At 39.2% G+C, this 27,460-nt stretch overlaps 6 protein-coding genes across 6 annotated transcripts; 5 read left to right on the forward strand and 1 right to left on the reverse strand.

The window, feature by feature from the left end:
• Window positions 1-357: 357 nt before the first annotated feature.
• LOC116202526 (dehydration-responsive element-binding protein 1A-like) lies at window positions 358-1,497 on the forward strand. The gene has a single exon (XM_031534105.1). It carries the CDS (start codon window positions 469-471, stop codon window positions 1,165-1,167), a length of 699 nt encoding a protein of 232 aa, XP_031389965.1. The 5' UTR covers window positions 358-468; the 3' UTR covers window positions 1,168-1,497.
• A 623-nt stretch (window positions 1,498-2,120) lies between these two features.
• LOC116205951 (post-GPI attachment to proteins factor 3-like) lies at window positions 2,121-4,718 on the reverse strand. The gene is made up of 5 exons (XM_031538659.1): window positions 4,282-4,718; window positions 3,675-3,936; window positions 3,368-3,564; window positions 2,816-3,003; window positions 2,121-2,631 (listed from the first exon to the last, which is right to left on the reverse strand). Exons 1-5 carry the CDS (start codon window positions 4,374-4,376, stop codon window positions 2,345-2,347), a joined length of 1,029 nt encoding a protein of 342 aa, XP_031394519.1. The 5' UTR covers window positions 4,377-4,718; the 3' UTR covers window positions 2,121-2,344.
• Window positions 4,719-6,888: 2,170 nt separating this feature from the next.
• On the forward strand, window positions 6,889-13,315 carry LOC116203855 (ABC transporter B family member 28). Its single transcript, XM_031535809.1, has 17 exons — window positions 6,889-7,412; window positions 7,531-7,718; window positions 7,883-7,906; window positions 8,181-8,282; window positions 8,480-8,570; window positions 9,638-9,738; window positions 9,913-9,963; window positions 10,050-10,178; window positions 10,275-10,337; window positions 10,409-10,688; window positions 11,390-11,538; window positions 11,632-11,721; window positions 11,872-12,006; window positions 12,092-12,148; window positions 12,249-12,305; window positions 12,627-12,939; window positions 13,022-13,315. The coding sequence occupies exons 1-16, from the start codon at window positions 7,010-7,012 to the stop codon at window positions 12,861-12,863; spliced, it is 2,157 nt and encodes a 718-aa protein (XP_031391669.1). The 5' UTR covers window positions 6,889-7,009; the 3' UTR covers window positions 12,864-12,939; window positions 13,022-13,315.
• Window positions 13,316-13,426: 111 nt separating this feature from the next.
• Window positions 13,427-15,615, forward strand: LOC116203856 (putative pentatricopeptide repeat-containing protein At3g15930). The gene has a single exon (XM_031535810.1). It carries the CDS (start codon window positions 13,558-13,560, stop codon window positions 15,382-15,384), a length of 1,827 nt encoding a protein of 608 aa, XP_031391670.1. The 5' UTR covers window positions 13,427-13,557; the 3' UTR covers window positions 15,385-15,615.
• A 4,137-nt stretch (window positions 15,616-19,752) lies between these two features.
• Window positions 19,753-20,658, forward strand: LOC116202870. Its single transcript, XM_031534507.1, has one exon. It carries the CDS (start codon window positions 19,963-19,965, stop codon window positions 20,368-20,370), a length of 408 nt encoding a protein of 135 aa, XP_031390367.1. The 5' UTR covers window positions 19,753-19,962; the 3' UTR covers window positions 20,371-20,658.
• A 3,374-nt stretch (window positions 20,659-24,032) lies between these two features.
• On the forward strand, window positions 24,033-26,889 carry LOC116206326 (protein HOTHEAD-like). Its single transcript, XM_031539158.1, has 5 exons — window positions 24,033-24,363; window positions 24,446-25,437; window positions 25,562-25,815; window positions 25,996-26,271; window positions 26,414-26,889. Exons 1-5 carry the CDS (start codon window positions 24,282-24,284, stop codon window positions 26,460-26,462), a joined length of 1,653 nt encoding a protein of 550 aa, XP_031395018.1. The 5' UTR covers window positions 24,033-24,281; the 3' UTR covers window positions 26,463-26,889.
• The last annotated feature ends 571 nt before the right edge of the window (window positions 26,890-27,460 follow it).

Consider the following 27,460-nt stretch of genomic DNA (forward strand, 5'->3'; position numbering starts at 1 on the left):
CTCCCATCGGTCAAGGTCAAACGCCGCCCCCCACCCCCCCCCCCCCCCCCCCCCCCCCCCCAATGCACTTGCCACGTAACTACCTCGCACACGTGTCGGTTTCCAACTGCACTTCCGGACTGGAAGTGAGGGGACAGCTGGCACCCATCCCCCCGCCCCCAAGTTCTGTTTTTAAATTAATTGATTATAGAGAAGGAACCGTGGGCCAACGCTGCAAAATTATACAACTGTCTCCTTATCAGCAGCTTTTCCCGCGTTTTGGAATTTTGCCAAGTCCTCTTATATTAATTCTTTTTTTTTTAAATAAAATATCATCATACATATATATATATATGTATGTATACGTACGATAATATCCGTTACCTATAAAACTCAAAGCTCAGCTCATTATCACTTTAAACTTCAAAGTATTCACACACACTCTCACTTTCCACTGCTTCAAGAACACTAAATCCTACCTAATAATTTATGGATGTCTTCTCTTCTTTATCCGATCCCAACTCTTATGGATCGCCGTTATCAGATGGGGGAAGCAGTCGCCCTCGGAATTTCTCGGACGACAATGAGGCTGAGGTTCTCCTAGCGTCCGAGAACCCAAAGAAGCGAGCCGGGAGGAAGAAGTTCCGGGTGATGAGGCACCCGGTGTACAGGGGCGTGAGGCGCAGGGACTCAGGTAAGTGGGTGTGCGAGGTCCGCGAGCCAAACAAGAAGACGAGAATATGGCTGGGGACGTTCCAGAACGCTGAGATGGCCGCCCGGGCCCACGACGTGGCAGCCCTTGCGCTGAAGGGCCGCCGCTCGGCCTGCATCAACTTTGCTGACTCCGCATGGAGGCTCCCGGTTCCTGACTCAGCCGACCCCAAGGACATCAGGAAGGCTGCTGCCGATGCAGCTGAGGCGTTTCGGCCTATGGAAGCATCAGATGGAGCTTTATCCAGCGAAGAGATGGGGAACGAGACGAAGGAGGTGGTGTCATCGGTCGTGGAGGAGAGGTCGTCTATCTCCGATATGGATGAGAAGGCATCCGCCTTCAGCATGCCAGAGCTGCTGGCCGATATGGCGGCAGAAGGGCTGTTACCGCCACTGCAGAGCAATGGAGATGGCTATATGGAGGATGAGGAAGGAGATATAAATGCTTACGTGTCACTCTGGAGCCATTCTATTTGACATTGATCGACTCTCGTCATTAGATCGATTTTCTCTTCTTCTTGTTTCTTCTCTTCTTTTGGGTAGAAATAGAATCCTCACTGCTCTTTTGAGGTAAAGACGCCGTCTCCGTTCCGTGCTTATTGTTTTTTAGAGCAGGTACGGACCTAATTAGATATAATTAAAGAGAAGAAAACGTGAGAGAAGCAACGAGCGTATGTATGCCTTTTTTTTTTTTACCAATGCTGTGAATATATTGTAAGTGAATAGATGCTGTTGTAAAACATCATTCTTAATCTTGCATGTAAATATGGGTATCAAATACTATCGCCGGGATTGATGGTTTTGCAAGTTCTTTGTTTCTCCAAAATCCTTATCCTTCAAAGAAAATATTCATTGAGTGTTACTCATCCAAAAGTGGATGAGTAAAAACCAATCAAAATATTTGTAAGTGGGAATCGATGGGTCTATTTTGAGGCCAATTTCCTACTTTTCTAGGTATTTTCATTGGGTGTTACACATTCAAGTGGATTAGTAATACACACAAAATATTTGTTCTTATCTTTGAGTTCATTTGAAAACAATCATCTAGTCCACAATTTTGATAATTGGGCCATCCATACTGGGCCCACTTTCCTCATCAAGCGGGTAGAGTACCTGTTGGCCCAATTCACAGAAGCAATGGATCGTCAGAATTTTGGAGACTCTCATTCTTAATCATGGCGATTAAGAGTACGCAACGATGACTGTATCAATGTTAAACTTGGCTTGCTGCTGGCTAGCTAACAATCTATCTGCTTTTCTAACCATGTATTAAGAGATACAACCTGTGCTAAGATGAATCAAGACTAAGGAGAAGCCGTAAAAGTCGGGAATAATAATGAACAGATCACACTGCAGCTGCCAAGTTTTGGTGGTGGCTCGGATTTCATGTCTTGACCATCTAAAAACAACTGTCGGGTTAACAGAGGGAATAACAGAAGCAAGAACTTTTAATACATGTCCTAGTAGAAACCCAAATGAACATCTGTGCTATCATCATCAGTTGGGCCGGAAATAAATGATCCTGCCTCAATGATCAGTTCAAAGAAGCGAACACGCGTCACAAGGGAGAGCTCATACCAATAAAATCAATTGAGGCGAGTATTTACTGTAAATAGTACAAACCGCCGTCTAATCTAGTCTTCAGTTCGACAACCTATTTTGACTTCTTATAGAGAATAGATGTCCTAAATTCAGCGTCATCCCTAATAAAGCTCCACCAGAGATATGTGAGGGGGATGGTGGTGGCATGCCAGAGAGCGTGAGCATCCACATATCCGCGATATGGTGGGAAATCATATATTTCCAAAAGCATAGCAAGCGCCCCGCTCACCACCACGATCCACAGCTTCCAACGTGACGGGTGATGAGTGACTCCAGCCCAAACTGCCCATATAAGAAGCTGTGCAACGCCCATTGCCACGCATACCTTCATGTTCAGACCTACAACAGGGCGTACCACGTGTTAAGGATTCAAGTTGGAACCATGTATGGTCCACAGTAAGCTTCAAATATTTCGTGCAATATGTTGGGGCGGGAGCGTTGCTCTTTAGAGCATGTGATAAAAATTCTTCCCTGCCATGCAAATATGTATAGATTATACATGAAAAATGAAAAGTTGACTCACCATAGTCGAGCTTGTAGAGGTTGAGATAGAGGATATGTGTTGTCACAAAAGCGAGGAGGGGGGCAGTGACCATGACCCTCGCAGCCTCCTCTCTCACGCTGAAAGCTCGCAGTACGGCCAAAATGAGGGAGAACCCAAGTAATGCCACAGCAGAGGAATAATCCAACTTCTCGGTCAACTCCACATCCCTAATGATATTATTGACACATTCATTTACGCCAAATGACAACAACAAACAAGCATATAGATATTGAATACTGCAGAAATAAAGTTGAATTAAAAAGAAGCTGGGGCACATTAAAGTGAAAGCAGACATGTTAGCACAAGCATGCTTGCTACTTACCATTTATTTTTATTTTAGAAAAAAGCAAAGAAGGTAAATAACCAAGGGACAGTACTTCTTAAACTTTCAAATAGAGAGAAGCAAAGTTAAATAGCATTTTCAATAAGTGAACGCTAGAGTAGTAAAAGATCTCCTAGAGAGTGACCAGTTTGATGCTCGCTTAAAAATTCTCAACATCAAAGAACTCACAGCAGAAGAAGAGAGCTTACCGACTGTGGAATACAGCGCTCCAAAACCAGGAATTCATGGCCAAGATGCCATAGACGTGCCAAAGTCCAGTGTATTCATAGTAAGTTTTCTTATTTGGCCTCAAAGGTAACTTGTAGTACAGAAGTATGAAGAATGATAACCAGCCATGAAAATGCATGGCCAGATTGAGGGCAGACACAGCAACAGAAACAGGTTCCTGAGAAAACAAAGCCTTCTCAGTTCTCGATACAAAATTTAAAAATCTGTGGAATTAATCAATCTACATGCACCAACATTAAAAATGACAAAATTTGACGGAAGAAAAACCTGGATTCCAAAAACTCGGATAAAGGGCCACTTTCCGTGATACTTAACAGGCTTGCTGCCGAGTTTCTCTCTTTCCTCTTCCCTCGCGAGCATACAATGATATCGACAGTCACTTTGGCAGTCCCACTGTTTCCACCTCAGATAAAGGGGTTCTTGCATATACCATGGGCCATCAATAGGCTTCCCATCAGATGAAAACTTGCAATGTTGGAAGCAAATGTCGCCTACACATCCCGATTTCTCACATTGCCCGACACATGACCTATCAAAACCAAAGCACAGCTAATTGGTAAATCATTAAAACTAGCAAAACTCATTCCAGGCAGGAACTCGCATTTCTTTGGTAAAATAGCCTATGCTGCTAATATATCCCTTCCTAGGAGTTTCTCTCGCTCAGCTATTCCAATCTCATCAAAGTTCCCCCAATAACTAATCACTAATCGCATCCAAAGTTCAACACGCCTAAGATTCATAATCCTTTACGGAGAAAGTAACGAACTTTCTGAAATTGAATTGAATTCAATCCACACAGTATCCAGCTCAAAATATACGAACTCTAAAAGGAAACTTCAAATTAAACGCCAACCACAAAGTACTGCAAGCTGACCTATATATGGGATCCGCATCCCCGGCACTAGCGTCGAGCGCATCAACAAGGCAAGACAGAGCGATGACCAGCAGAATCCAACGAAAGCTCGCCATTTGGTATTTGATGATATAAGTTCAGGACGTCAAACAGGGGAGGGAGAGTTCGAGATTGCTAGCAGACCGACGACGGGAGCTGGAAGCTGCGGGAAGGGCGCCATTGACTGCGTTCCATCAGAGATCCGGAGTGCAACCGCAGGCGAACATTATTGATTTAGAGGGTTCGCTATTGCAGCTCGGACCCCCACTCAGATGGATGGAAAGAGAGAGAGAGAGAGAGAGAGGGGAATTGCTGTGATGGTAGAAAAACGGGGCCTGTCCTGATACCTCACGTGGTCTGACCGGACCGGACCGGACCGGGTGCCGAACTGAGTTGAGCTCCCCTTCCCCGTGTTTGGCTGCTCGTTCCGGCTTTCAGCTTCTTCTTCGGTAACAGCGTTTGCTTTCAGCTTTTGCTCCATCCCTATCTTTTGTGAAAACTCAAAAGTCAAAACTACACACTTTAGCCCTTTAATTTTGATTACTTTTCTGTTTTACTCCATTTTACTTTTTTATTATTTACATTCTATATTTTTTGGATACTTTTCTGTATAGATTTTTTTTAGCAAAATGATTATTAGAAAAAAATAAAAGTTTCGGTCCTCTTGTTGCCATTTCTTTTGTCCAAATTCTTTTTTTTTTGTTAATTTTTGCCTCAACATTAAGTTTCTTGTTTCTCGTAGTTTTATCCCTCAATTTTTGTAAAGAATACCAACATGACATGTCTTAAAATAAAAATTATTTAAAAAATATATAAAAATAAATTAATGATAATTAAAATAATAACGTGAAACTAGTGAACCTACTCGAAGTTTGAGGCACAAATAACCTCAAATCAAGTCGTGTTAACTGTTAAAAGGATTTTAGTATTTTGAGAGGGAGAGAGGCGGCGTTTAGGGACGACGTCCTGCACCACCGTCCTTTGAAAGGTCATCTTAAGCCTATTCCTAAAGATCCATCAATGCCTCTCTTCACAATTAAAGCCATCATTATACTTTTCAATATCATTTCTTGCATCAAGAGTCGCCATGTCCTTGTTTAGTATGTCACAGCCGACCTCACAAGCGTAGTTGGTGACTATTGAGCCACAATCGCTTCTATTTATTGCTATATTTTCCCATTTCTTTTCTCAAAATTCAAGTAGTAATACTTTCAAGGTAGACCACCACTACTCCTGCCAAGATTGCGCACGGTCTAAATACTCAACCCCTCTCATTTTCTCGAATATGTTCACGATTTTCCTTTTATTATCTTAATTTTTTATTTAATTTTTTATTTAAAAAATTATTAAAAAATTTCATGTGGGCATTTTTATGAAAATTTGATCGGTGTAATTATAAGAAACAAACATGAGATTATAAGAAAAGATTTTGATATTAAGGAAAATTAAAAAAATTAGGATAAAAAAGTATCTACAAAAGGTCAAAGACCAAAATTAAAATATTCTTTAATAAAAATTTCGATAAAAGGATGAAAAACAGAAAGTAATAAATGGTATTAGATAAAAACGAATCCAGAAAAGAGAAAAGGACTGAAATAAAAAAGTCGTCAAAGTTATAGGATGTAAATGATAAAAAATTAAAATATGACTAAAATAGAAAAGCAACTAAATCTGGAAAATCAAATGTATTCTTATGAACTTTTTTTTTCCTCCATCCATCCATACAATCATATTTGGAAAAAGTTCCTTTTTTTGTGACGGTAAAAACTTCTTTATTAGTCTAATTTTTATTGGTAAAAAAGTTTCATCCTTCATTTCCACTTAAAAAACATACCTGTTAAAAATTGGACTAGTTTCTTAAATTCTTTTTTCCATCTTTTTACATCGCATTCTCTCCTCCAAAATCTATGTAGTATAACGGTCTCATCCCTCTTAGTTATTCATCAATTTTTGTCAATTTGATTCGCAATGTTTTTTCATTAGAATCAGAGATGATTGATATTCCTTGATGTCGTTACTCGTAATTAGTTAGTCTTATATACAAACTACAGCTTGCTCGATAAAGAAAGACAGTACTCTAGAAGAGGAAAGGAAAAAAATTCTAGCCTAACATGTAAGGAAAGCCTAACTAATGTACACACTAATTTACACCTAATATAGAAAAAAATGATTATGCAATAATGGCCATATTATTTCTCAAATGAAATATTCTAATATATGCATATTATCACATTAAAATTTCATCCTTTAAATGTTAACAACTATATAAATGCTCGTGTTGAAATAACCGAACTAGAAAAAAAATATTTTTAATAATTTATTTATGAGCACAATGGAGACAGATGTGTTGGATCTACACATTTTTATATATATATATATATATATATATATATATATCAAATAAAAGTATCTGAATCATGAATATGTTTTTCCAATGGAAATATGTTCGAACTGTGCATGGAAAATGCCATCAATATATTACAAAATACAAATTAATTTGTGCATGAGAAATGCCTGACAATTTACGAGTGCGTGAGGAATGCCCCCTTCTGATTAAATATATAAGAAAAGCTAACGGAGCCCCCGAAACAAACACGCCCTTGCCCGTGTCCGGTTTTACATGCAGTCGTAGGCGACAGCAATTCCTCTCCCAGCAGGCGACTGAAGTCCACGCGCGTCTCCCTCTGTCTCCTGCGGATAATTTACGTAAATGGCCTCTGCGGCCCTGCCTCCGCTCCTCCAGACTCAGCCAAACCGTTTCCTCCCGCCGGGCTGCTTCGGTCACAGGACAATCCCCAAACTCCGGAGCAGCCAGCTCAGGCTCTCTTCGCTCCGGCGGTCGATTCTCCCGCCGCCGTCTGCTTACTTGTTCGTCGGGAAATCAGAAGGAGGAGCCGCCGGTGCTTATGTCACGGGACAGGCCTCGGACCCAATCGTCAGCGACCCGAACTTCAAGTTCGACGACTCGAGCTCCGATCAGCCTCAGCCACGGGACTTGATAAGCTGGGGCCTGCTATGGAGTCTCCTGTTGAAGCACAAGCTCAGGCTCGGCGTGGCGGTTCTCACTCTTATCGGCTGCTCAACTTGTACTCTCTCTATGCCTCTTTTCTCAGGTAACGCTCTAATGGTGATCGTGCTTGTTCCCATATAATTCTCCAGTGTGATGAATTCGAAGTATTATTTAATGGTTGAAGTTAATTAGGCCGTATTTCGTGTCAATTACGATGTCAGGGCAATTCTTCGAAGTGCTTGTCGGTGGCAGGCCGGAGCCATTGTGGAGGCTTCTTAGTAGGATTGGACTATTGTATATGTTGGAGCCAATCCTTACTGTTCTATTTGTTGTTAATATGAATACTGTATGGGAGAAGGTTATGTCAACTTTGAGAGCTCAGATATTCACAAGGGTATTGATTCAGAAGGTAAGCCTCGCTCGTGATACGAACAGACAATGGTTTATCTCGTTCATCCTTGCAGCTTTCTTATGTGACATCTAGTTCTCCTCACGGCCAGTTAAAACTTAAAAGGGTACCTCAAGATTGATTCTTTCGGATCTTGATGTGATGTTTTTTCTGTGCATATGCAGGTGGAATTTTTTGATCGGTACAAGGTATGAAAGCAGATTCTTTCTCTCTGCCTAGCATCACTCTGCCTATATGTTTGACAAAATAATGTGCTTTATCTAGAATTTGTAACCGTTGGAGTTATCATATCAACAACATTTTGCAGATATTCTCTTTTTCTGTAGCTTGGTAGAACCTTTTCGAAATAAATATCTCAACTTCTATCGCCTGATTTAATCCCTTGGTTGAAGTGTCATGCTGGCTTGGTAAGTACATTTACTGGTGAAGTGACAAATGTGAGTAAATACATTTCTACCTTAGGTTGGGGAACTCACTGGACTGCTGACATCTGATTTGGGCTCACTTAAAGATGTTGTGAGTGAAAATGTCTCGAGGGATCGTGGATTCAGGGCACTTTCTGAGGCAAGCTTCTCTTCACTAAGCAAAAGTGAGCTTTATGTTGCTTTTATTTGAACCTGTACAATTATGATCCCTGATTATGATGATACTAGCTCTCTTTCTCTTAGTAAGACGAATCGTTTAGCTGCCAACTGCTCGCTAAGAAACATGCCTTTTGAGTTTGAATGAGTATATTAATTCACACGCTATCATCCTTGCAGGTTATTGGGACAATATGCATACTATTCACTCTCTCCCCTGAACTTGCACCAATTTTGGGCTTCCTGATGCTCTCAATCTCCGCATTTGTTGGTAATATATTTCCTTCATAGCTACTATGAGCTTATGTAACTTTAATTTTTTAAGCTTACGCATTTTTTGACTCATGTATGTCTCCCTCTGTGAAACTCCCATATGAAAGAGTAGAACTACAGAAGTATCGGAATGTCGCTTTTATTTACTAAACTGTTTTATGAGCATTGGTAGTGAATATGTAAAACCCAGCCGATGATGCAGCATTTCACCTTTTACTAGGGCATTCTACCCGCGTGATGCCACGGGTCGGAAAAAAATTTCGTCAATTTTTTTATTTAATGACAATATTACTTATATCTAAAAATCATAAATTCACGATTATGATAGGTTCATCCTTTAGTAGGTCTATCTCGCTTGAACCTAAATTAATTAGCAACATGTTTATCCCTTAGTGGGTAAACAACCTCGCTCGAGTCTAGATTGATTATACCTAATGGACTTCCAAATATCAAATGTGCACAAAAAAATATTTATTTAGCTAAATATCATAAAAATTTAAAAATGTTGACTTATTCTTTTTAAAGGGGGCGGGTCTTGTTATCAAAAAGAATTTACGATCGGGAGAGGTTTATCCCTTAGTGGGCGAACGACCTCGCTCGAGTCTAAATTGATCAGACCTAATGGACTTCTGAATATCAAGTGGGCACACCGGCAAAAACATTTATAGACCTAAATTTAATAAAAAATATATATATTGAATTTTAAAAAAAAAGAAAAAAAAAGAGGGGGGCTGAGGGTGGGAAAACCCACCCCACTTGCCCCTCCTTCATCCTACAGCAACATTTTAGTGTATTTATATATTATTATTATTATGATGGCTGGAATTTTCTGAATCCTCCGTTATCTTGGTGATTATGAACTTTCTCTTCATCTCACTTAGTATTAGACTTTCTATGAGTTCAAGAACTACTTTTATGTCCTCAAACAAGGTTGCTGAATAGTGCCCAAATCGTTTTGGCTGAACGTGTCCTTGTTCTCATCCTGATTTCTTACTGTAACTTTTTTTTTTTAATGTGAATCGCAGCTGCCTGATGTTTTGTGGTGACAATTTCTACTTTCTGTAGCTATATACAAGAGATCAACTGTACCTGTTTTTAAGGCACATGGACTGGCTCAAGCATCCATATCAGATTGCGTGACAGAAACATTCTCTGCTATTCGCACAGTAAGATCATAAAATTTGGTATTGCTATCACTTCACCTTTTCTATGATTTTCTCAGATGTTGCATTTCTACAACATGTTTGTTCAAGCTGGATCATTTTGTGATTCCTTAAAACTGGAAGTACATTAAAATTTCTTGATGAGCTGACGGTTCATTGGTAACATACAATTTACAGGTCAGGTCCTTTGGTGGTGAGAGACGTCAAATGTTCATGTTTGGTGGCCAGGTAACTGAGTTTGATCCTCATCTGATTATAAGCGTGTAAAGATATCTTTAATACATTGTATTTATTAATTGTCATATATATTGCAGGTTCTGTCGTTTCAGAAAAGTGGGATAAAGCTTGGGACTTTCAAATCCATAAATGAATCGATAACTAGAGTTGCTGTTTATGTATCTTTGCTGACCTTGTATTGCCTTGGAGGAAGCAAAGTAAAGGCGGTGAGTACTGCTAACTTATAATACCTCTCTCTGAGCCAGTTCAAGGATTATTATGGTTCAATGTAATTTATCCCCTCCTCTCATTTATGGTTGCAGGGTGTATTATCTGTTGGAACTATGGCATCCTTTGTTGGATATACTTTCACGTTGACATTTGCTGTGAGTGTTGCAACTGCAAATTCTGTGCAATCTATAGTCAGTTGTCATAGTGGCTGATTAAAGTATAACAGGTTCAAGGGTTGGTGAACACATTTGGTGATCTCCGTGGATCTCTTGCTGCAATTGAGAGGATTAATTCCATTTTGTCTGGGGTAGAAATTGACAAAGCCCTTGCTTATGGATTAGAAAGAGAAATGCATATAAAAGGAATAGATGATGAGAATAAAAAATTATTCCTTGTGAATGGATTTGATGATACAACCCAACACCCAAATATGCATCCCAGATCAGCCTTAAAGTCAGTTAGCTGGGTTTGTGATTTAGCCTGGTCTGGAGACATTTGTCTTGAAGGTACGTAAGTGAATTTTAGTTATTCATAGTAGCCGTAATATTTTTTTCATTATTGCGTTTCTATATACTATTTTTCTTTCAATTAAGAATTTTTAGACAGTTTCTCATAATAGACCATCGTTTTTTATGACAGTTCTTTTCTACGAGCAGTGCTGCTTTAACAGATTTCTGCCTCTTGACTGATCCTAAGAAGTGAATTCAGATAGTGATTTTGGATAGAGATTACCTGTCATTTGTGTGATGCCATGTATTAACTTGCTTTGGCTAGTTTAATTTTTCTCCGTGGATCACCCTTTCCTTGGATCACATTTCGGTTTTCGTATTAGAAATTGTAGGTGCTTGTAAAAGTATACTCATCTTATATTTTTCTTTCAGTTAAGAATTCAAAGACAGTTTCTCATCATTGAACATTGACTTTTATGACATTTCTTTTCTACGAGCAGTGCTGCTTTAACAGATTTCTGCCTCTTAACTGTCAACTGAGACTAAGAAGTGAATTTAGATAGTGATTTTGGATAGAGCTTACCTGTCATTTACGTGATGTCGTGTATTAACTTGCTCTGGCTAGTTTGATATTTCTCCGTGGATCATCCTTTCCTTGGATCACATTTCAGTTTTTCGTATTTGAAATTATAGGTGCTTGTGAAAGTCTACTCATCTTATATTCTCTGTTCTACGAACTTCAAAAATTTCTCATGCAGATGTGCACTTCTCATATCCTCTAAGACCTGATGTGGGAATCTTAAATGGCTTAAATCTAACTCTGAAATGTGGAACCGTGACCGCTTTGGTGGGCCCTAGTGGTGCTGGAAAGAGTACAGTAGTACAGCTACTGGCACGCTTCTACGAGGTTTACTGTTTGAATACATTCACTTCTGTGTAGCTTTCTATGTTTGATGCTATTTACTTGGTGAAGCCTTGACATCATTTGGAACTTACGCAGCCATCTAAAGGTCGAATTACAGTTGCTGGAGAGGATGTTCGGACGTTTGACAAGAGCGAATGGGCTAGGGTCGTTTCTATCGTAAATCAAGTATATTCCTAGATCTCTTATATAATGTGTCTTAACTATTTAAAGGGAATGCTTATCCAATTGTCCGTTTCTTTCCAAAAGATCTACTCATTGTTGTTGAGTGAGGTAGCTTCAGTTCCTTTCCCTACATTAACATAGCACACTATATAGGAACCCGTTCTTTTCTCGGTTTCTGTCGGAGAAAATATTGCCTATGGGCTTCCTGATGATGATGTGTCTATGGATGATGTAATAAAGGCTGCTAAAGCTGCGAATGCTCATGACTTCATACTCTCTCTCCCACAGGTCTGTCTTCCAAAACTGTCTAAATAGATATTCTATTTTTCGATAGTTACTCTTTGCTGATCAGTTATTTATGGATGAATCAAAGGGTTATGACACGCTAGTCGGTGAACGTGGAGGCCTGCTGAGTGGTGGGCAGAGGCAGGTATAGTATATATATTGTCCATCTTCTTGCCCCGAGTCCATGCATTTCTCTCTAATTTCATTTGATTTATTGATTGATTTTTCCCGCTGCTAATCTGTAGAGAATTGCCATTGCGAGAGCACTGCTAAAGAATGCTCCAATTCTAATACTTGATGAGGTGAGCTTTCCTTCCTCAAGTTTCGATTGTTATCATGGTTTAAGATTTCATCGGACTTTATTCCTGTCAAGATATTGGTTAGTTCATTATTTAAACTGAGGATTCTGAGAGCACAGCCTTGAATGCACTGTTTCTGTCGAAAAGGGACCCCGTTCAATGGTTCATACATATATCTGAATCCAGTTCCATTTGACCAATCTGTCCAGCATGCCCAGTCTGGTTTTTAAAATAACGGTCATGCGGCAGGTGTAATTTGCTGAACAATAGATGCGTCTTCTCTTTGCGGGAAGAACCATAAAAATATTTTTGTTATTACCACAGGCCACGAGTGCGCTGGACGCAGTGAGCGAGCGACTTGTCCAGGATGCACTGAACCAGCTGATGAAGGGCAGAACAACCTTGGTGATTGCTCACCGCCTAAGCACTGTTCAGAATGCCCATCGGATTGCACTCTGTTCAGACGGGCAAATCGCGGAGCTGGGGACCCACTCCGAGTTAGTGGCGAAGAAGGGTCTGTATGCCTCTTTGGTTGACACACAAAGGCTGGCATTTGAATGACAGGATGAGGTCTGCTTTCCCCATCATTTCCTCTGTCCTAGACTCATCCCTGACCTGCTGCACCGGTCCGATGCCTGTAAGTGCATTGATAAGACTAAAAATGGTTTCACTTTCCGGTTACTGCCATCATTAGTCATCACTTTTTCCTCCTCTTGCAGAATACTTGCCCCGTTGGCGATGGCCGGTGGAATGGAATAAAGGCACGGGAACAAAGAAGAAGATATACTCATTTTTCTCTTCACCATTATTGTATAAAAAGCTTATTCAAGATTGTTAATTGGTGTGAAATAGGCGCAGATGCTCATCCCAAGTCTTACGATACACAGCATCAATTCAATTACCGTTGAGTCGACGAGCGACCGAGTATGTTCGTCAGAAACTGTAAACATGAGAAGAAGAATTGCCTTCTCATGAACCGATATTGAGTTACGTGATCATTTTATTGTCAGTAAGCTTATGCGTCTCGATATCTGTGATCCATTTTATTCGATTTTCACCTCGTGGTGGGATAATTTTGCTAAAACTGATCCATAATGTTAATATTGATTTTTTCCGATTTCAAGCAAGGTCCATGGTGATTCCTTATATGTTTTCTTTCTTGGTTGAGGTGGGGGGGTGTCTCGGGGTCGGGGGACTGTAATGTAAACCGGAAGAGAAGCAGGGCAGCTGCTTTGTATGTCGTCCGGCGTCCATCATGAAGAAGCTCGGTAGCAGGGCCGGACCCATCTCGCGTCTCTTCTCCTCCACCGCTTCAACTCAGCAAGCCGAGCGAGTCGCCGCCGCCGCCGAAGAGCTCCACGCTCGCCTCATCCGTACCCATCTCCACTCAGACCCTTCCGCGATCTCAGACGTGGTCAAGTCGTACGCGCTGTCTCCCTCCCACCTCCAGGAAGCTCGCCTCGCCTTCAACGAGGTCGAACGCCCCACCCCGGCCATATTCAACCACATGATCCGTGGACTCTCGCAGAGCGATGAGCCCGCCAGCGCGATCGACCTGTACCGCTCCATGCGTCGCCGTGGTCTCGCCCCGAGCAACTCCACCTTCATCTTCCTCTTCAAAGCTTGCGGTCGTACCGGGTCCCTGGTGTGTGGAGAAGCGCTCCATGTCCACGCTCTGAAACTGGGGGTCGGTCAGCATGTTTTCGTCTCGAACGCTCTGATATGCACGTATTACGGTTGCGGACGCGTTGAACTCGCGAGGAAGGTGTTCGATGAAATGCCCGAGAGAGATCTGGTATCCTGGAATTCTCTGATTTGCGGGTACAGTCAGTCCGGCAGATTCGGGGAGGTTCTGCACCTCTTCGACATGATGCAGGCCCGCGACATGAAGGCCGATGCAGTCACTATGGTGAAAGTTATCTTAGCTTGTGGCTATATGGATGAGACCAAACTCGCAGATCGTGCGGTGGAGTATGTAGAGCGAGAGAAAGTGGAGGTCGATGTCTACTTGGGGAACACCCTGATAGATTTCTATGGGAAGCGTGGTTCGGTCGAATCAGCGCGCGGAGTATTCAATCGAATGCGGGGAAAGAATTTAGTTTCTTGGAATGCGATGATGAAAGCATACACGAGAGCTGGAGACTTGGCCTCGGCGCAGGCACTCTTTGATCAGATGCCAAGGAGGGATGTGATCTCTTGGACTTCGATGATCACAGGTTATGCTCAGGCTAATTGCTTCTCCGATTCAGTGAAGCTTTTCCAAGACATGATGGCAGCTAAGGTGAAACCCGATAAAGTCACCGTGGCTAGTGTTCTCTCCGCTTGTGCTCATTTGGGCTCGCTCGGCATAGGAAGAGCTGTTCACGACTATATCAGAAGTCATAACGTGAAGACCGACGTCTATGTTGGGAATGCCCTCATAGACATGTACTGCAAATGTGCATCCATCGAGAAGGCATTCGAAGTCTTTCGTGAAATGAAAGATCAGAAGGATGAAATCTCGTGGACTTCCATAATTGCTGGCCTCGCTGTCAATGGCTATGCAGATCAAGCGCTCGAACTTTTCTTGGAAATGTCGACCGAGGGCATTAAGCCGACTCACGGGACCTTTGTTGGGATTCTACTGGCTTGTTCTCATGCAGGGTTGGTAGATAAAGGGTTGGAGTTCTTTAGGAGCATGGAAGAAGTTCACGGTCTACGTCCGGAAATGAAGCATTACGGATGTGTTGTGGATCTCTTGAGCCGATCCGGAAACCTAGAAAGAGCTTACGAGTTTATCACTGAAATGCCTGTTTCTCCGGATATCGTGATATGGAGGATATTATTGAGTGCATGCAAGATTCACGGTAATGTGGCCATGGCAGAAATCGTCACGAAGAAGCTGCTCGAGTTGGATCCAAGTAATAGCGGGAACTATGTCCTCCTATCGAATGCTTATGCGAGTTTGGATAGATGGCACGATGCTACGAGCGTTAGAGATTGGATGGAGGAGAGCGATGTGCATAAACCGTCTGCTTGGAGTTCTATCGAATCCAACAAACCGCCATCTCACAGCTCAATGAGATCACCATTGCACTTCTAAGCCCCTTGATACGAAACGAATAACTACCATAAAAGGTCTCTCTTGACCGGTGCCATTCGTGTAATTATGTTGTTGTGAGTTGAAGTCTTACGTATAAATGATGTAACAGTGTTACGTACCGAATCAAAGGGAGAGTAAACACGACTAATTCAGGTAAGCTTTGCTTTCCTTGGACAGGTCTGCAATTGTGATTTGAATTTTCAATCGGACTTTAATATGTTTGGTTGGTAAGACCTTTACATCCAACGATTGGTGGTTGACGAGACGCCTCATCCAACAATACACTTACGTCCTCCCTTTGTTTATGCCTACACATCTTTGCACACAAAATAATAATGTAACTGAGTTTGGGCTTAGATCGATTATCTATCTATTATGCGGTTAACCCCTCTCATGTTTCGATATCTCAATCCTTCGTGATGATAATGAGTACGTTAATCTAATGTCATGAATGAATAAACCGGCGTCGGCAATATGATGATTTTCTTTTTCTTTTTTTTTTTTGATGAATCGGCATTATTACATAGATTACACATACGGAAGTGTATATATACATAGCATATTACCAGAAGAAAAATGTACATACAATGACACACACACACACACATACATATATATTTATATATGTAGCTATATATATATATAAAAGGAAAATCAAAGAAACACGTGGTTGAATGAGCCTTCCCTTCCTTTCCTATCATATGACCCATTGATGAGCCTTTTTTTCAGAATCAGAACCTTCCCTTTTGCCAGCAAATTTGTTTTGGCAGAGTTTGCAATATCTGGTCCTTCCGATTTTCTTCTTTCTTTTTCTTTAATATATATCCAGAAATTATATAATTATATGGGCCGCCATATTATAAAGAAATTTCAGTATAAAAACATGCCATATGTTCCGGTAAATATATGTCTCCTATACAAGCAAAGCAATAATACTAATTATAATAACAATAAACATCATAACTTTTTTTTTGCCAAAACCATCCATATTCATCCATGTATTTTGCTTTGCATTAAATGTGGTCATAATTTATAATTAAATAAGAATGCAATATTTGATTGGATATTATTATATAACTTATTATTACATTGCTTATATTGAAAAACCACTAATTGATCATATACAAGATTAAATCATAAACTATTGGCATGTCAAAGAAAATTAAAATATATGAAATTGAGTATAAATTAATTTGTAAGAGAAATTTCAAAAAAAAAAAACTTAATAAGTTAGTTAGTCCTACTTTGTTATTCAAATATTATTGTTGTAAAAGGGATGTATAAATATTTTAAGCTCATAAATAAAAATACATTTTTCAAAAAAATTATGGTCTTATAAATGAAAAATATTATGATATAGCACTATAAATTTAAACTCATAAATAAAATAAAAATAAAAATAAAAATTTTGAAAATAAGAATCTCATAAATATTATTTAAAAGAACGAGCGATATGAAATTTTATTCTATTACTAAATTTAATATATGTCAATCTTTATTGATAATTAACAAAAATATTATGATATTAATTGACATAAATACTTTCAAGATATTATTATAATAATTAACCTACTATGTGGCAAAAAAATAATTAACTTACTCTAATTTTAACAAAAAATGTTAAGATAAATACTTGAAATTATAATTGAAAATTTTTATTATTTTTAATCAGAAAAAAATGTGTTTCAAAATGTAAATAATAATAATAAGTAATGGTAAAAATGAACTTGTGCAACACATGGGATAAAAAAACTAGTAGTAATAATAATTGATTACTTTTTTGTTTTTATTAGAAAATCATTGTCATCACAATCAAAGGATTGCACAAATTCGTTGTCATATTTTGAATGCTCTAATTAATGATTAATTCACATCATAATCATTTTTGAAACTAGAAAATGCTATATTACATCATCTAAGAAATTAATTAAGATAATTATAGCTTCGAAGTTCATCATATTAATTAGGTTTTAATTATCATAAATTTTTGTAATTGAATGGGAGATCTCCCGTTTATCATTAATTAAGTTTTAACTAGTCTCTTTTGCCCACTCGTTGTTCGGGCCTAGTGAGGAAAAAAATGATAAAAATTTAGGTTCATTAAAACATGTGAGAAAAAAGAAATGTGAATGAATGCTTGACTATGAGTTGGGGGTTGACGGAAAAACACATACATGAAAGGATATCATAGGAGTGATTTGAATGCCCATCGGTTGGAATTATGCTATTTCTTCTTTTACCCATAAAATCTGAAAATGTCGAATTTCTAGCTGCACTGACACTCAATAATTACAAATTGTTTTGTTTCATACTTCATGATTGTTTACTACCAGTTAGTGAATTATTGTTTCTTCGATTATAAGGGGGAGTGGCCTAATAGGAGATCAAGGAAATAAAGGGATGTGAGACTTCCACTAGTGAGAATCGAATGCAAGAAATTTTGATTCCGAGTTAGTAGCGGCAGCACTACAGCAAATTTCCTTTCTCAATCAATGAATTGGAATGCTATTGACTTCAAATAGATAAAACAATCAGGATAATTTGGATCTTAAATTATATCTATAATTTTTGTGGTTAGTTCTTCTATCAATTTTCTTGATTTCGTGAACAACTAACTGAAAACAACTACGTACGCATTTCTTTTTTGCTAAGCCTAACTAATGCCAAAACTGAGTTGGTGAAGACGGTACCTTTTAACAGAAGAGTTTACCGGTAAACATCTCGAAATGAAAAGAAAGCAACCTTACCATTGACTAACATACATTTTTGTTTTTGTTTTTTCTTTTGCTATTCCTTATATATATATATATATATATATTTAGAGCTTAATTAGGAATTATTTTGTCGTGTCTTACAAAATTAATTTATTTATCATCTAAATTATTAAGGGGTTGGTCTGGGATCTGAGATTTTCCCTAACTGATTATTCTATTTTGTTTCAACGTTCAGCCTACCTTTTCTCAGAAATAGACAATTCCCACATGTCCAATTTTCTGATCATGTCTTTATTAGTAGTATATCTTCCTCATTAGTTGATACATAGCAATTATATACCAATATGTGCATAATTTATTATGTGTAGATATTGTAATTTATATATTCAATTAGATAATTTTTTTAAAAAAATGAAGGGTTCTTAAAATGGGTAATCCTTCTCTAGTCATGCTGGTTTGTTGCATTGAATAATCCACAAGTAGATATCCGTTCTGATCATAAGGTCAAATTTCATGCAAAATATTAGGTGGTGTTTGGTTTTGGAGTTTAAATCCTACTCCACTCCACTTCACTCCATTTCTCCATCAATTCAATAATAATATCATAACATTTTTTCGTCTTTTTCTTTCATTTAATAATAAATTCACATATTTTTTTAACCATTATTACAGCCAGTTTTTTAATAATTATTACAACCAGTTTTTTAATAATAAATTTTTTCATCTACTTTTACATCTATATATATATATATACATACTTTTTTGCCTTTTTCTCTCATTCAATAATAAATTCTCACATTTACTTTTTCCTAACTATTATTATAACCACTAATTTACTATTACTTATTTTGTCCGGACGTGGGTGGAATGGGAGTAAAATTGAAATCTTACTTCGAAACCAAACGAAGCGGATCCACTCTTGAATACTTTCGTGATATTTGGTTAAATCATAGTTGTTGCTAATCCCAAAAAAAAATCAAGAATTAAAACTTGTTTAGGCGGGATGGTCTATGGTGCAATCAGTTACACCACAGAAACTATAATACAAGAATAAAAAGAAACCATAATACAAGGAAAAAGAAAGTTGAGAGAGTAAAATTATAAATGGACTGTTGACATGCTACGAATGAATCATCATCGTTATCAGTAGAACGTGACGTTATCTCAATTATTTTTTCCGAAATGTATCCTAGTATTCGGGAACTCAACGGGTTCTGATTAATTCAATTTGAGCCAGGTCAATTCAGGTAAAACTATTCCAACATGAATTTTTTTCATTCACAAGATTTGAAACCGAGACATTGTTTAATTAGGAGAACAAGTGTCAAACTGCTTGAACTAACCTATGTTAGTGTTATCTCAATTAATTTGGTATTTTCAGGTAGATTTTTATCATGCACTTGCCATGTTGGGAAAATTGGAAAAATAGGTTCTAAGAGGCGAATTTTAATTGCATACAGACCAATTCTAACTATATAATTATTTGGAGCGCCAAGGAAAAGGAATTTCATTATAACTATATATATGGGGTGTAAATGAACTTTTTTTTGGGTAATTTAAATAAGATTAAAACACTTACAAAAAAAAAAAGGGAGTAGAAGCCACATTATCTTTGAACCCAAAAACTTCCCCTCCCACCATATACGGCCAACTTCCACCTCCCCACTCTCCCTCAATACCAACTATGTAGCCTCTTCACATCCCCACTCCCTTCCTCATCTCACATATACATATACACATATACGTACAACACATATACTCACCAAATATATATTTATATATTGTGTGTGTGTGGGTGGGTCAACTTCCTCCTCTACATATAGAATAGTTTTTCTCTCCTGCTTGTGACTCCTGATATTTGGATATGGCGGCTAATAAGAACAAAACCGCGATCAAGAACATGATCAGAGCATCGGAAGCGATGGCCGACGCAGCTTCATGGATCTGCGCTGTGGTGCTGATTGGCCTAATCCTGGTGGCGGGGCTGAGGGAGGGCTCCGTCTCGTCCAGCTCGTTCGAGGGGCAGCTGGCAGGTTTCGGCGGCAGTGAACTGCGGTCAGAGCAGGTGAGAGGTGGCCAGTTCCTGGACAAGCCGTGCGAGGAGATCTATGTGGTCCGGGAAGGTGAGACCCTCCACACCATCAGTGACAAGTGCGGGGACCCCTTTATCGTCGAGCAGAACCCGCACATACACGACCCCGATGATGTCTTCCCTGGGCTCGTCATCAGAATCACACCCTCCAAGTCCCGGAAGTTGCTATCATCGACCTAGCTAGAAACTTGTACATATATATTTAAGGTACATACTTTGTATTCGGAGATCGGTCCGTGTTAACCATTGGATCATGATCGATGAATATATAGTTCAACCTATTTTCAGTTTATTCTTCCTCTTTGTTCTTCTTCTCTCTTCTTCTCGTAGTGTTTGGTGATGTCTTTTGAGTTTGCATTCCAAACTACTAATTGGACATGCTCTAAACCACAAACACATACCGATGTCTTCCGTGTATTTTTGTGATTTCGTTTTGTATTTATTCGACAAGACTATACCGTTTTTATCCCCTAGCTTAGAGAAATTAGGGTTTGTTTTCTAGATTTCGAAATGAAAACTATCTACTCTTGATTAATTAGGTAAAAGCAACTTATTACACAATTAAAAATGCGACGGAAAGAAAGAAAGAAAGAAATTTCAACAATAAAAGTGGGAAATAAATTGGTAAATGTTAATTTCTCACCGTTATATCACAGGACGACCTTGACACAAACATATATTGATTCTTACTGGGAAATCCTGAAACCTCCGTGATTCTAATCCAATACGTCAATTACATATTTACATCAACCTCAACTTTTTATACACGTGTAACTAATGTAATACATATGTTGATTCTAATCCAATACGTCAAATACATATTTGCATCATTAGCTTTTTATACACGTGTAACTAATGGAATTTCTTAGAATATTAATATAGACGTACTGTTGATTAGCTTGTAATAACCGTCGATTTGTCATAATTTTGAAAAGTCTTTCCCCAAAAAAAAAATTTATAAAAAATTATTGTTCTTAATAATTGATTAGAATATTATAATGTATGTGTCGAGAAAGTTTCGAGCAACACACAATCCAAAAACCGTGAAGAAGAGATGCATTGCAACCAGAGGGATGCATATGAGAGTGGAAATTGATTATCCCAAATTAACCCGAAATGGCCGGGGAGAGGAAAGGTTCTCTATTTTTTAGGGTACTCTCGGGAATAGATAGGTCCAGTGAAAATGGGGCAAGACCTGTAGCTTGGAGGTTTAGAGCAAGTGGCAACGAACCACGGTGTTGGAAAAAAGAACTTTAATTTATTTATTTTTTTTATCTCTTTGTTTATGTTCAAAACTTCATTACAGTTTTTTACGCATCTAGAAAAATATACATTTCTATTCTCGAATAAAAAGAAATTAGAATTCTTAATTCTCTCAGCCATTTATTTTATTTCATTCTTTGATGTTTCGGAATAGATTTACCGAAAATTTTGTTATCCCAAATTTTCAGTTAACTTTGCTGATGATAAAAAGAGTTCCAAATTTTTTTCTTTCATAAATCTGGTGTCTTCACAACTTACCAGCTTTAACTTGGAATCGTCTTAGGGGAGTCAGGTCGAAAGTCCAATGGAGGAGAGTTGTATGGTTTGAAGGGCTCTTGCCGATCGAAGGCTTCATTCATATCTTAGCTTGCCATGCATTCTTAGCAGAAGGGAATCGGAGGAAAAATGCAAGTATTTGTAGGGAACACAATTATTTATTATATGTCGGTTTAATTCTTAGAGGACGTGACCATTTTCTTTTTTAATTTGCCACTTGACAGCACGTCTCATCCGGTCCAACGGTTTAGTTTGTACCATAAGCCAATCGTAAGACCCTACGTCACGGGCCAGCAAAACCAACACATTACATTCTTAATGTTCTGTTGTACGTGAAGATGATCGTCAATTGATTATATATTGGAGAATATATTCAATCGTGGCCAAAGAAAGGCACGAGAACAAGAATGCGATTGATGGGAAACCTTCATATCATCATTTCTATTTTGTCTACAAGTTAAAAAAGAAACATCAATCGAATTAATTGAGACGTCGATCGAATTATATATATTTTTTTTTCTGTGAAATCGAATTGTGTATTATTATTATTGTTTGCTACGCATCAATAATTTCATATTTGATAACTATATAGAAGCCAACAAACATTATCCCAGCACAGTATCCCTTAGTCAACTTTTAAATAATTGATTTTTTTTCTTTTGGATTTTGCTTATATATATATATATATAGAGGATATGTTTCAAGCTCTTTTCTTAGAATTCACTTAAATAAACAATGAAAAAAGAATTTAGTATTAAAAAAATAATTGTAATGATAGATAAGAAAAAAGTATGAGAAAAAATTTAAAGAAAAATATAAAAATGTAATGATTGTATTGTTGAATAGAGGAAATAATAAAATTAAATTAAGTTAAATTAAAATTTGTTACCAAACATAACATAAGTCTCTATATGTATATTTTATAATTTTAAGTTTTTCTAACTATAAGAAAAAGTAATTTTAACTTTTGGTATTATCCCTTTCTTGCGCAGCTTCCTTTGGGCGTAAGAGATCAAGTTGAGATGTTTTGTATTGTCCCTTATCCATTTTAGATCAGCACTATTTTGGATTGTCCCAAATCAATGATGTCAAAAGCATGCATGTCTCCATAGATATATAGCTTTCTCCCTTGAAAGGACAAGTGCAATTGCATCACCATTGGCAGCATACCATTTACTTTCTCTAGCTACTTTTCCTAAACTTTCGTCGATGGACCGGACATTGCAAGGAAGGCTAGGATTCCTCCACGGGAACTAGAGCATGGATTTATGATCAGATGTTTTTGACATCAAATTTTCTGTATTTTTTGCAAATTAAATAGCTTCCTTGTATTCTGAATTCTATTGTCGCATCTTGCTAATTAACGAGAATATTGAGGAGGAAGACGTTGCTTTTGCCTGTGGCAGGCCCAATCCAGTTGAGCTATAGTGGACTGGACCTGGAGTTCTTTGCAAATCTCTGAAGTAGGGCCGTTAGGCCAAATGGGCCCTTAATCAAATCCGGAGATGTATATGCATGGATGGATTAGAAACCAAAAAAATTGCCAATGGTGTATGGACTGATGACCCCCGAGTTATTGATGACTGTAGGATTACGTAGTTCGCTAAATTGGATCCGAATCACCTAATAATTAAACGAGAACAACATAATTCTCGGTAAAAGAGATTTACTCCTTAATAAACAATCCTGCTTAAATATAAATTAGTCATGTCCAATTAAACTTATGAATATTACCAGATGATGTCAATAAAAAAAAATCCGGGAGTAGTTCTCTGCACCCATAAGAGCAAGCTAGAGCTATGCGCTTCATAAATCCCGACATTATATATGAAAGCAACAAAAAAATATTGATTGAGTGTTATTCATCCAAAATGTATGAGTAACAAGTAATAATTAATTAGAGCATTTATAAATGAAAATTTATGGACATGTTTGAGGGATTAATTTTTTACACAATCAAATGGTTGAGTGATACTCATCGAGTATTTGTACGAAACCGACGGCTTCCACTTTGACCAGGCTGCCCAATCAGATTGATGCAGTCCGAGCTGATGCACATAAGCATAATGTCTCGAGCAACAGTTGTGTATTAATTAATGTCGCGCACCTACAATTGAATGCGCATAAATTGCATTCACATATATATATGCTGAAAATTGCCCGGTGTATTAATTAATTGAATTTTCCATCTGTATGCTTGAACTGTCCCCTGTCTAGTTTTTCACATCTCAGCCACACGCACTGCATATAACCTATTATACACCGGCAGGGTGGAGTTCAGTCAGACTCTTTCATTAAACCTCTCATCTAACTTCAACAAAGTAGCCAATTGGGTCATACCAAGTGGTTGGTACATACCAATTTCTAATTACCAGCATTATGCCATCATTAGATAATATAATAGAGAGTGCTTCCATTAGATCGAAGTTGATCTGCAGGCATCAGTGTATATTCTCCGAAATTATAAAGTTAAGACTGCATTTTTTTTAATCCCATATCCCTACTTTGAATCCTCCCGGCCGGCAGGTAATCGGGATCTTCGGCGCACAAGAATGGCCCCTCGAAGATGGATGTTGATCCTTCTTCTTGCTCGGATTTTGCTATTCCAATGTTGCATTTGCTCTTCAGCAAAAGGTACTAATTACTATAACGTTATTTAGTCTTGCGCGAGGGAGTTTATAGTTGAACATTCTAATTTTGACATTGCCAACTGCAGATTACACGTTCATGCACGAGGCAATATCGGCACCGGCAGAGTCATTCTATGACTACATAGTCATCGGTGGGGGAACTGCAGGCTGCCCACTGGCGGCTACGCTCTCGAGCAGGCCCAGTGTCACCGTCCTGGTCCTTGAACGTGGCGGGTCTCCTTATGGGAACCAGAACATCGAGAACAAGGCCAACTTCGCAGCGTCCCTCGCTGACGACTCCCCTCATTCTCCCTCCCAGTCCTTCATCTCCGAAGACGGGGTCCTAAATGCCCGAGCTCGAGTCCTCGGGGGCGGCAGTGCCCTGAACGCGGGATTCTACTCTCGAGCAAGCCATGAGTATGTCAGAGAGGCAGGGTGGGACGAGGGGTTGGTGGAGCAGTCGTACCAGTGGGTGGAGAGGAAGGTGGCATTCGAGCCGCCGATGCTGGATTGGCAGTCGGCTGTGAGGGACGGGCTGCTTGAGGCCGGGGTTTCGCCTTACAATGGGTTCACTTATGAGCACATCTACGGGACAAAGGTGGGCGGGACCATCTTCGACCGGCAGGGGCACCGACATACTTCTGCCGACCTGCTGGAGTACGCAGAGCCGACCCGGACAACACTATACTTGCACGCGACCGTCCACGAGATCTTGTTTAGCACAGTTGGTAAGAGACCACGGGCATACGGGGTGTTATACGAGGATTCAAGAGGAGGTATGCATGGGGCCCACTTGACGAATAACTCGGCGGGCGAGATCATACTGTCGGCGGGGGCCCTAGGAAGCCCACAGATACTGATGCTCAGCGGTATTGGGCCCAAAGACAAGCTCAAGGCCCATGGGCTCAACGTTATCCTCGACCAGCCCATGGTTGGGCAGGGCATGGCCGACAATCCCATGAATGCCCTCTTCATCCCTTCTCCTCGACCCGTCGAGGTCTCCCTTATCGAGGTTGCGGGCATCACCCACTTCGGTAGCTACATCGAAGCTGCCAGCGGATCCGGATTCGGATATCGCGTATTACTCTTCCCTTTCTACTTCTGCATCATATTGGAAACATATACCATATGTTTGTGTTAATCTTATATTCATTAGGAAGTGTTAAGGTTCAAATGTTTCATTTTCATTTTATATTCTTCAGGCAGGTACGGAACCTCCGATTATGCCACCGCCGATGACAGGCTTCGTTAACACCACCCTCCATGGTGGAATCATCCTTGAGAAGGTGACGGGCCCGATCTCTACTGGCCACTTGGAGCTGAGGACGGCTGACCCGAAGGATAATCCCTCGGTCACCTTCAACTACTTCAAGGACCCAGAAGATCTCCGACGGTGCGTCCAAGGCATGAATACCATCATTGATATCGTCAACTCCGACGCCCTCTCTAGCTTCCGGTACGTACTTAACAAATGACCTTACTACGAAGTGGCGGCAAAGCACATAATACTAAAAATGGTAATGATGCAGCAAGAAACATTCAATAATCTTTTCTGGATAAATAAGAGACACTCAATAATCAATATCACTTGCTTCATGAACATTAATGACGGTTCGGTCAATATGCATGCTAATAGGTATAATGACTTGCCTGTGGAGGCGCTGATAAGCATGATGGTGAGCTCGCCGGTGAACCTGAGGCCCAAGCACCCCACGGCCACGATCTCACTGGAGCAGTTCTGCATTGACACAGTGATGACGATATGGCACTACCACGGTGGGTGTCAGATTGGGAAGGTGGTGGATCGAGATTACAGGGTCTTGGGGTTGGACGGTCTCAGGGTCATCGACGGGTCCACCTTTAATTACTCTCCGGGGACCAATCCTCAAGCCACTGTCATGATGCTCGGGAGGTAAGCATGTCCATATACAGAGACACACACGACACACATATTCATGTCACTGCATGCATTGGAATGGATCATAATTTGCCATTTCTCGCATGGATTTGTACAGTTAATGGAACTCTTTTTCCAAATACTTCTGCGTATGCAGATACATGGGACTGAAGATTCTGCAAGACAGGCTCTCGTCGGGAAGTTGAAGTAGAAGAAAAAACATGTTTTATCCCAAATATGATGCATACGTAGAAAGATTGATAGCATGAAAACTGAGAAAAAAAAAATAGAATATGCATAAATCTCCCGTACATGCTTTTGATATCGATGGAGCTCAGTTTGGATTTCTGAAGGTTTTGAAGCGAAAATTGGGATGGTCGATATGAGATATCAACGGTTTTGAACTATAGATCAGATCTCTCTATTGTAACTGAAGATAGAGAGGACCAGCCCCATCTGATGATTGTTTTCAATACACGAGCCCAGTATCTTTCGATTAATATGACTGATTGATTAATTAATTAATTGACATCCTAGTACAATACCTGTCGTGGAGCTTACAATTAGTCTCGTCGATGAGATGATACTATCCTATCAATAAAATTAATCTCTAGCATAAGGTCCATTCCAGTTCATCGGTGGTGTGCCAAAATGCTTGTGTTAATGAACGTATGGATTTTGTTCTCACTTCTATATCTTAGAGTATGAATTGAAGAATTCAATGTCCCCATAATGTCCCTCGGGATATTAGAAGTATCATTTCAGACATTTTGCATTATCTAGCTACGTTTTAGTCGTGGCATTGTATTTGGATCCCCCGAGCTTCAAACCCTCACGCTTATGACCTTTGCTAATATGGCCTTAAGTCAAATTTTCAATCTCTATGTTTGAGGATTATCCTTGTAACAAGGCCTTTTAGCGGATTATATAAAACTTGATGTTTACTCGGCAAAAAAGAACATGAAGAATTCAATGCTGGTGCTACTTGTTCGGTCTGTTAGTTTGGGTCACCCAGCCCCCGATGAATTAGTTATCACAACCACATCATCATGCCATGGTCATTAATCCCGAATGTCGATACATCCGTCATATATCATACTATTATCAAATAAAATAACATAGTTTTCGGTTACAAAATAAAATAACAAATTTGTAATAATCTTTTTTTTCCCTTTGAGAATAAAAGTTCTGTTGTACTAATCTT

The sequence above is a fragment of the Punica granatum genome, chromosome 4 (assembly GCF_007655135.1).
Source record: "Punica granatum isolate Tunisia-2019 chromosome 4, ASM765513v2, whole genome shotgun sequence".
Taxonomy (NCBI): domain Eukaryota; kingdom Viridiplantae; phylum Streptophyta; class Magnoliopsida; order Myrtales; family Lythraceae; genus Punica; species Punica granatum.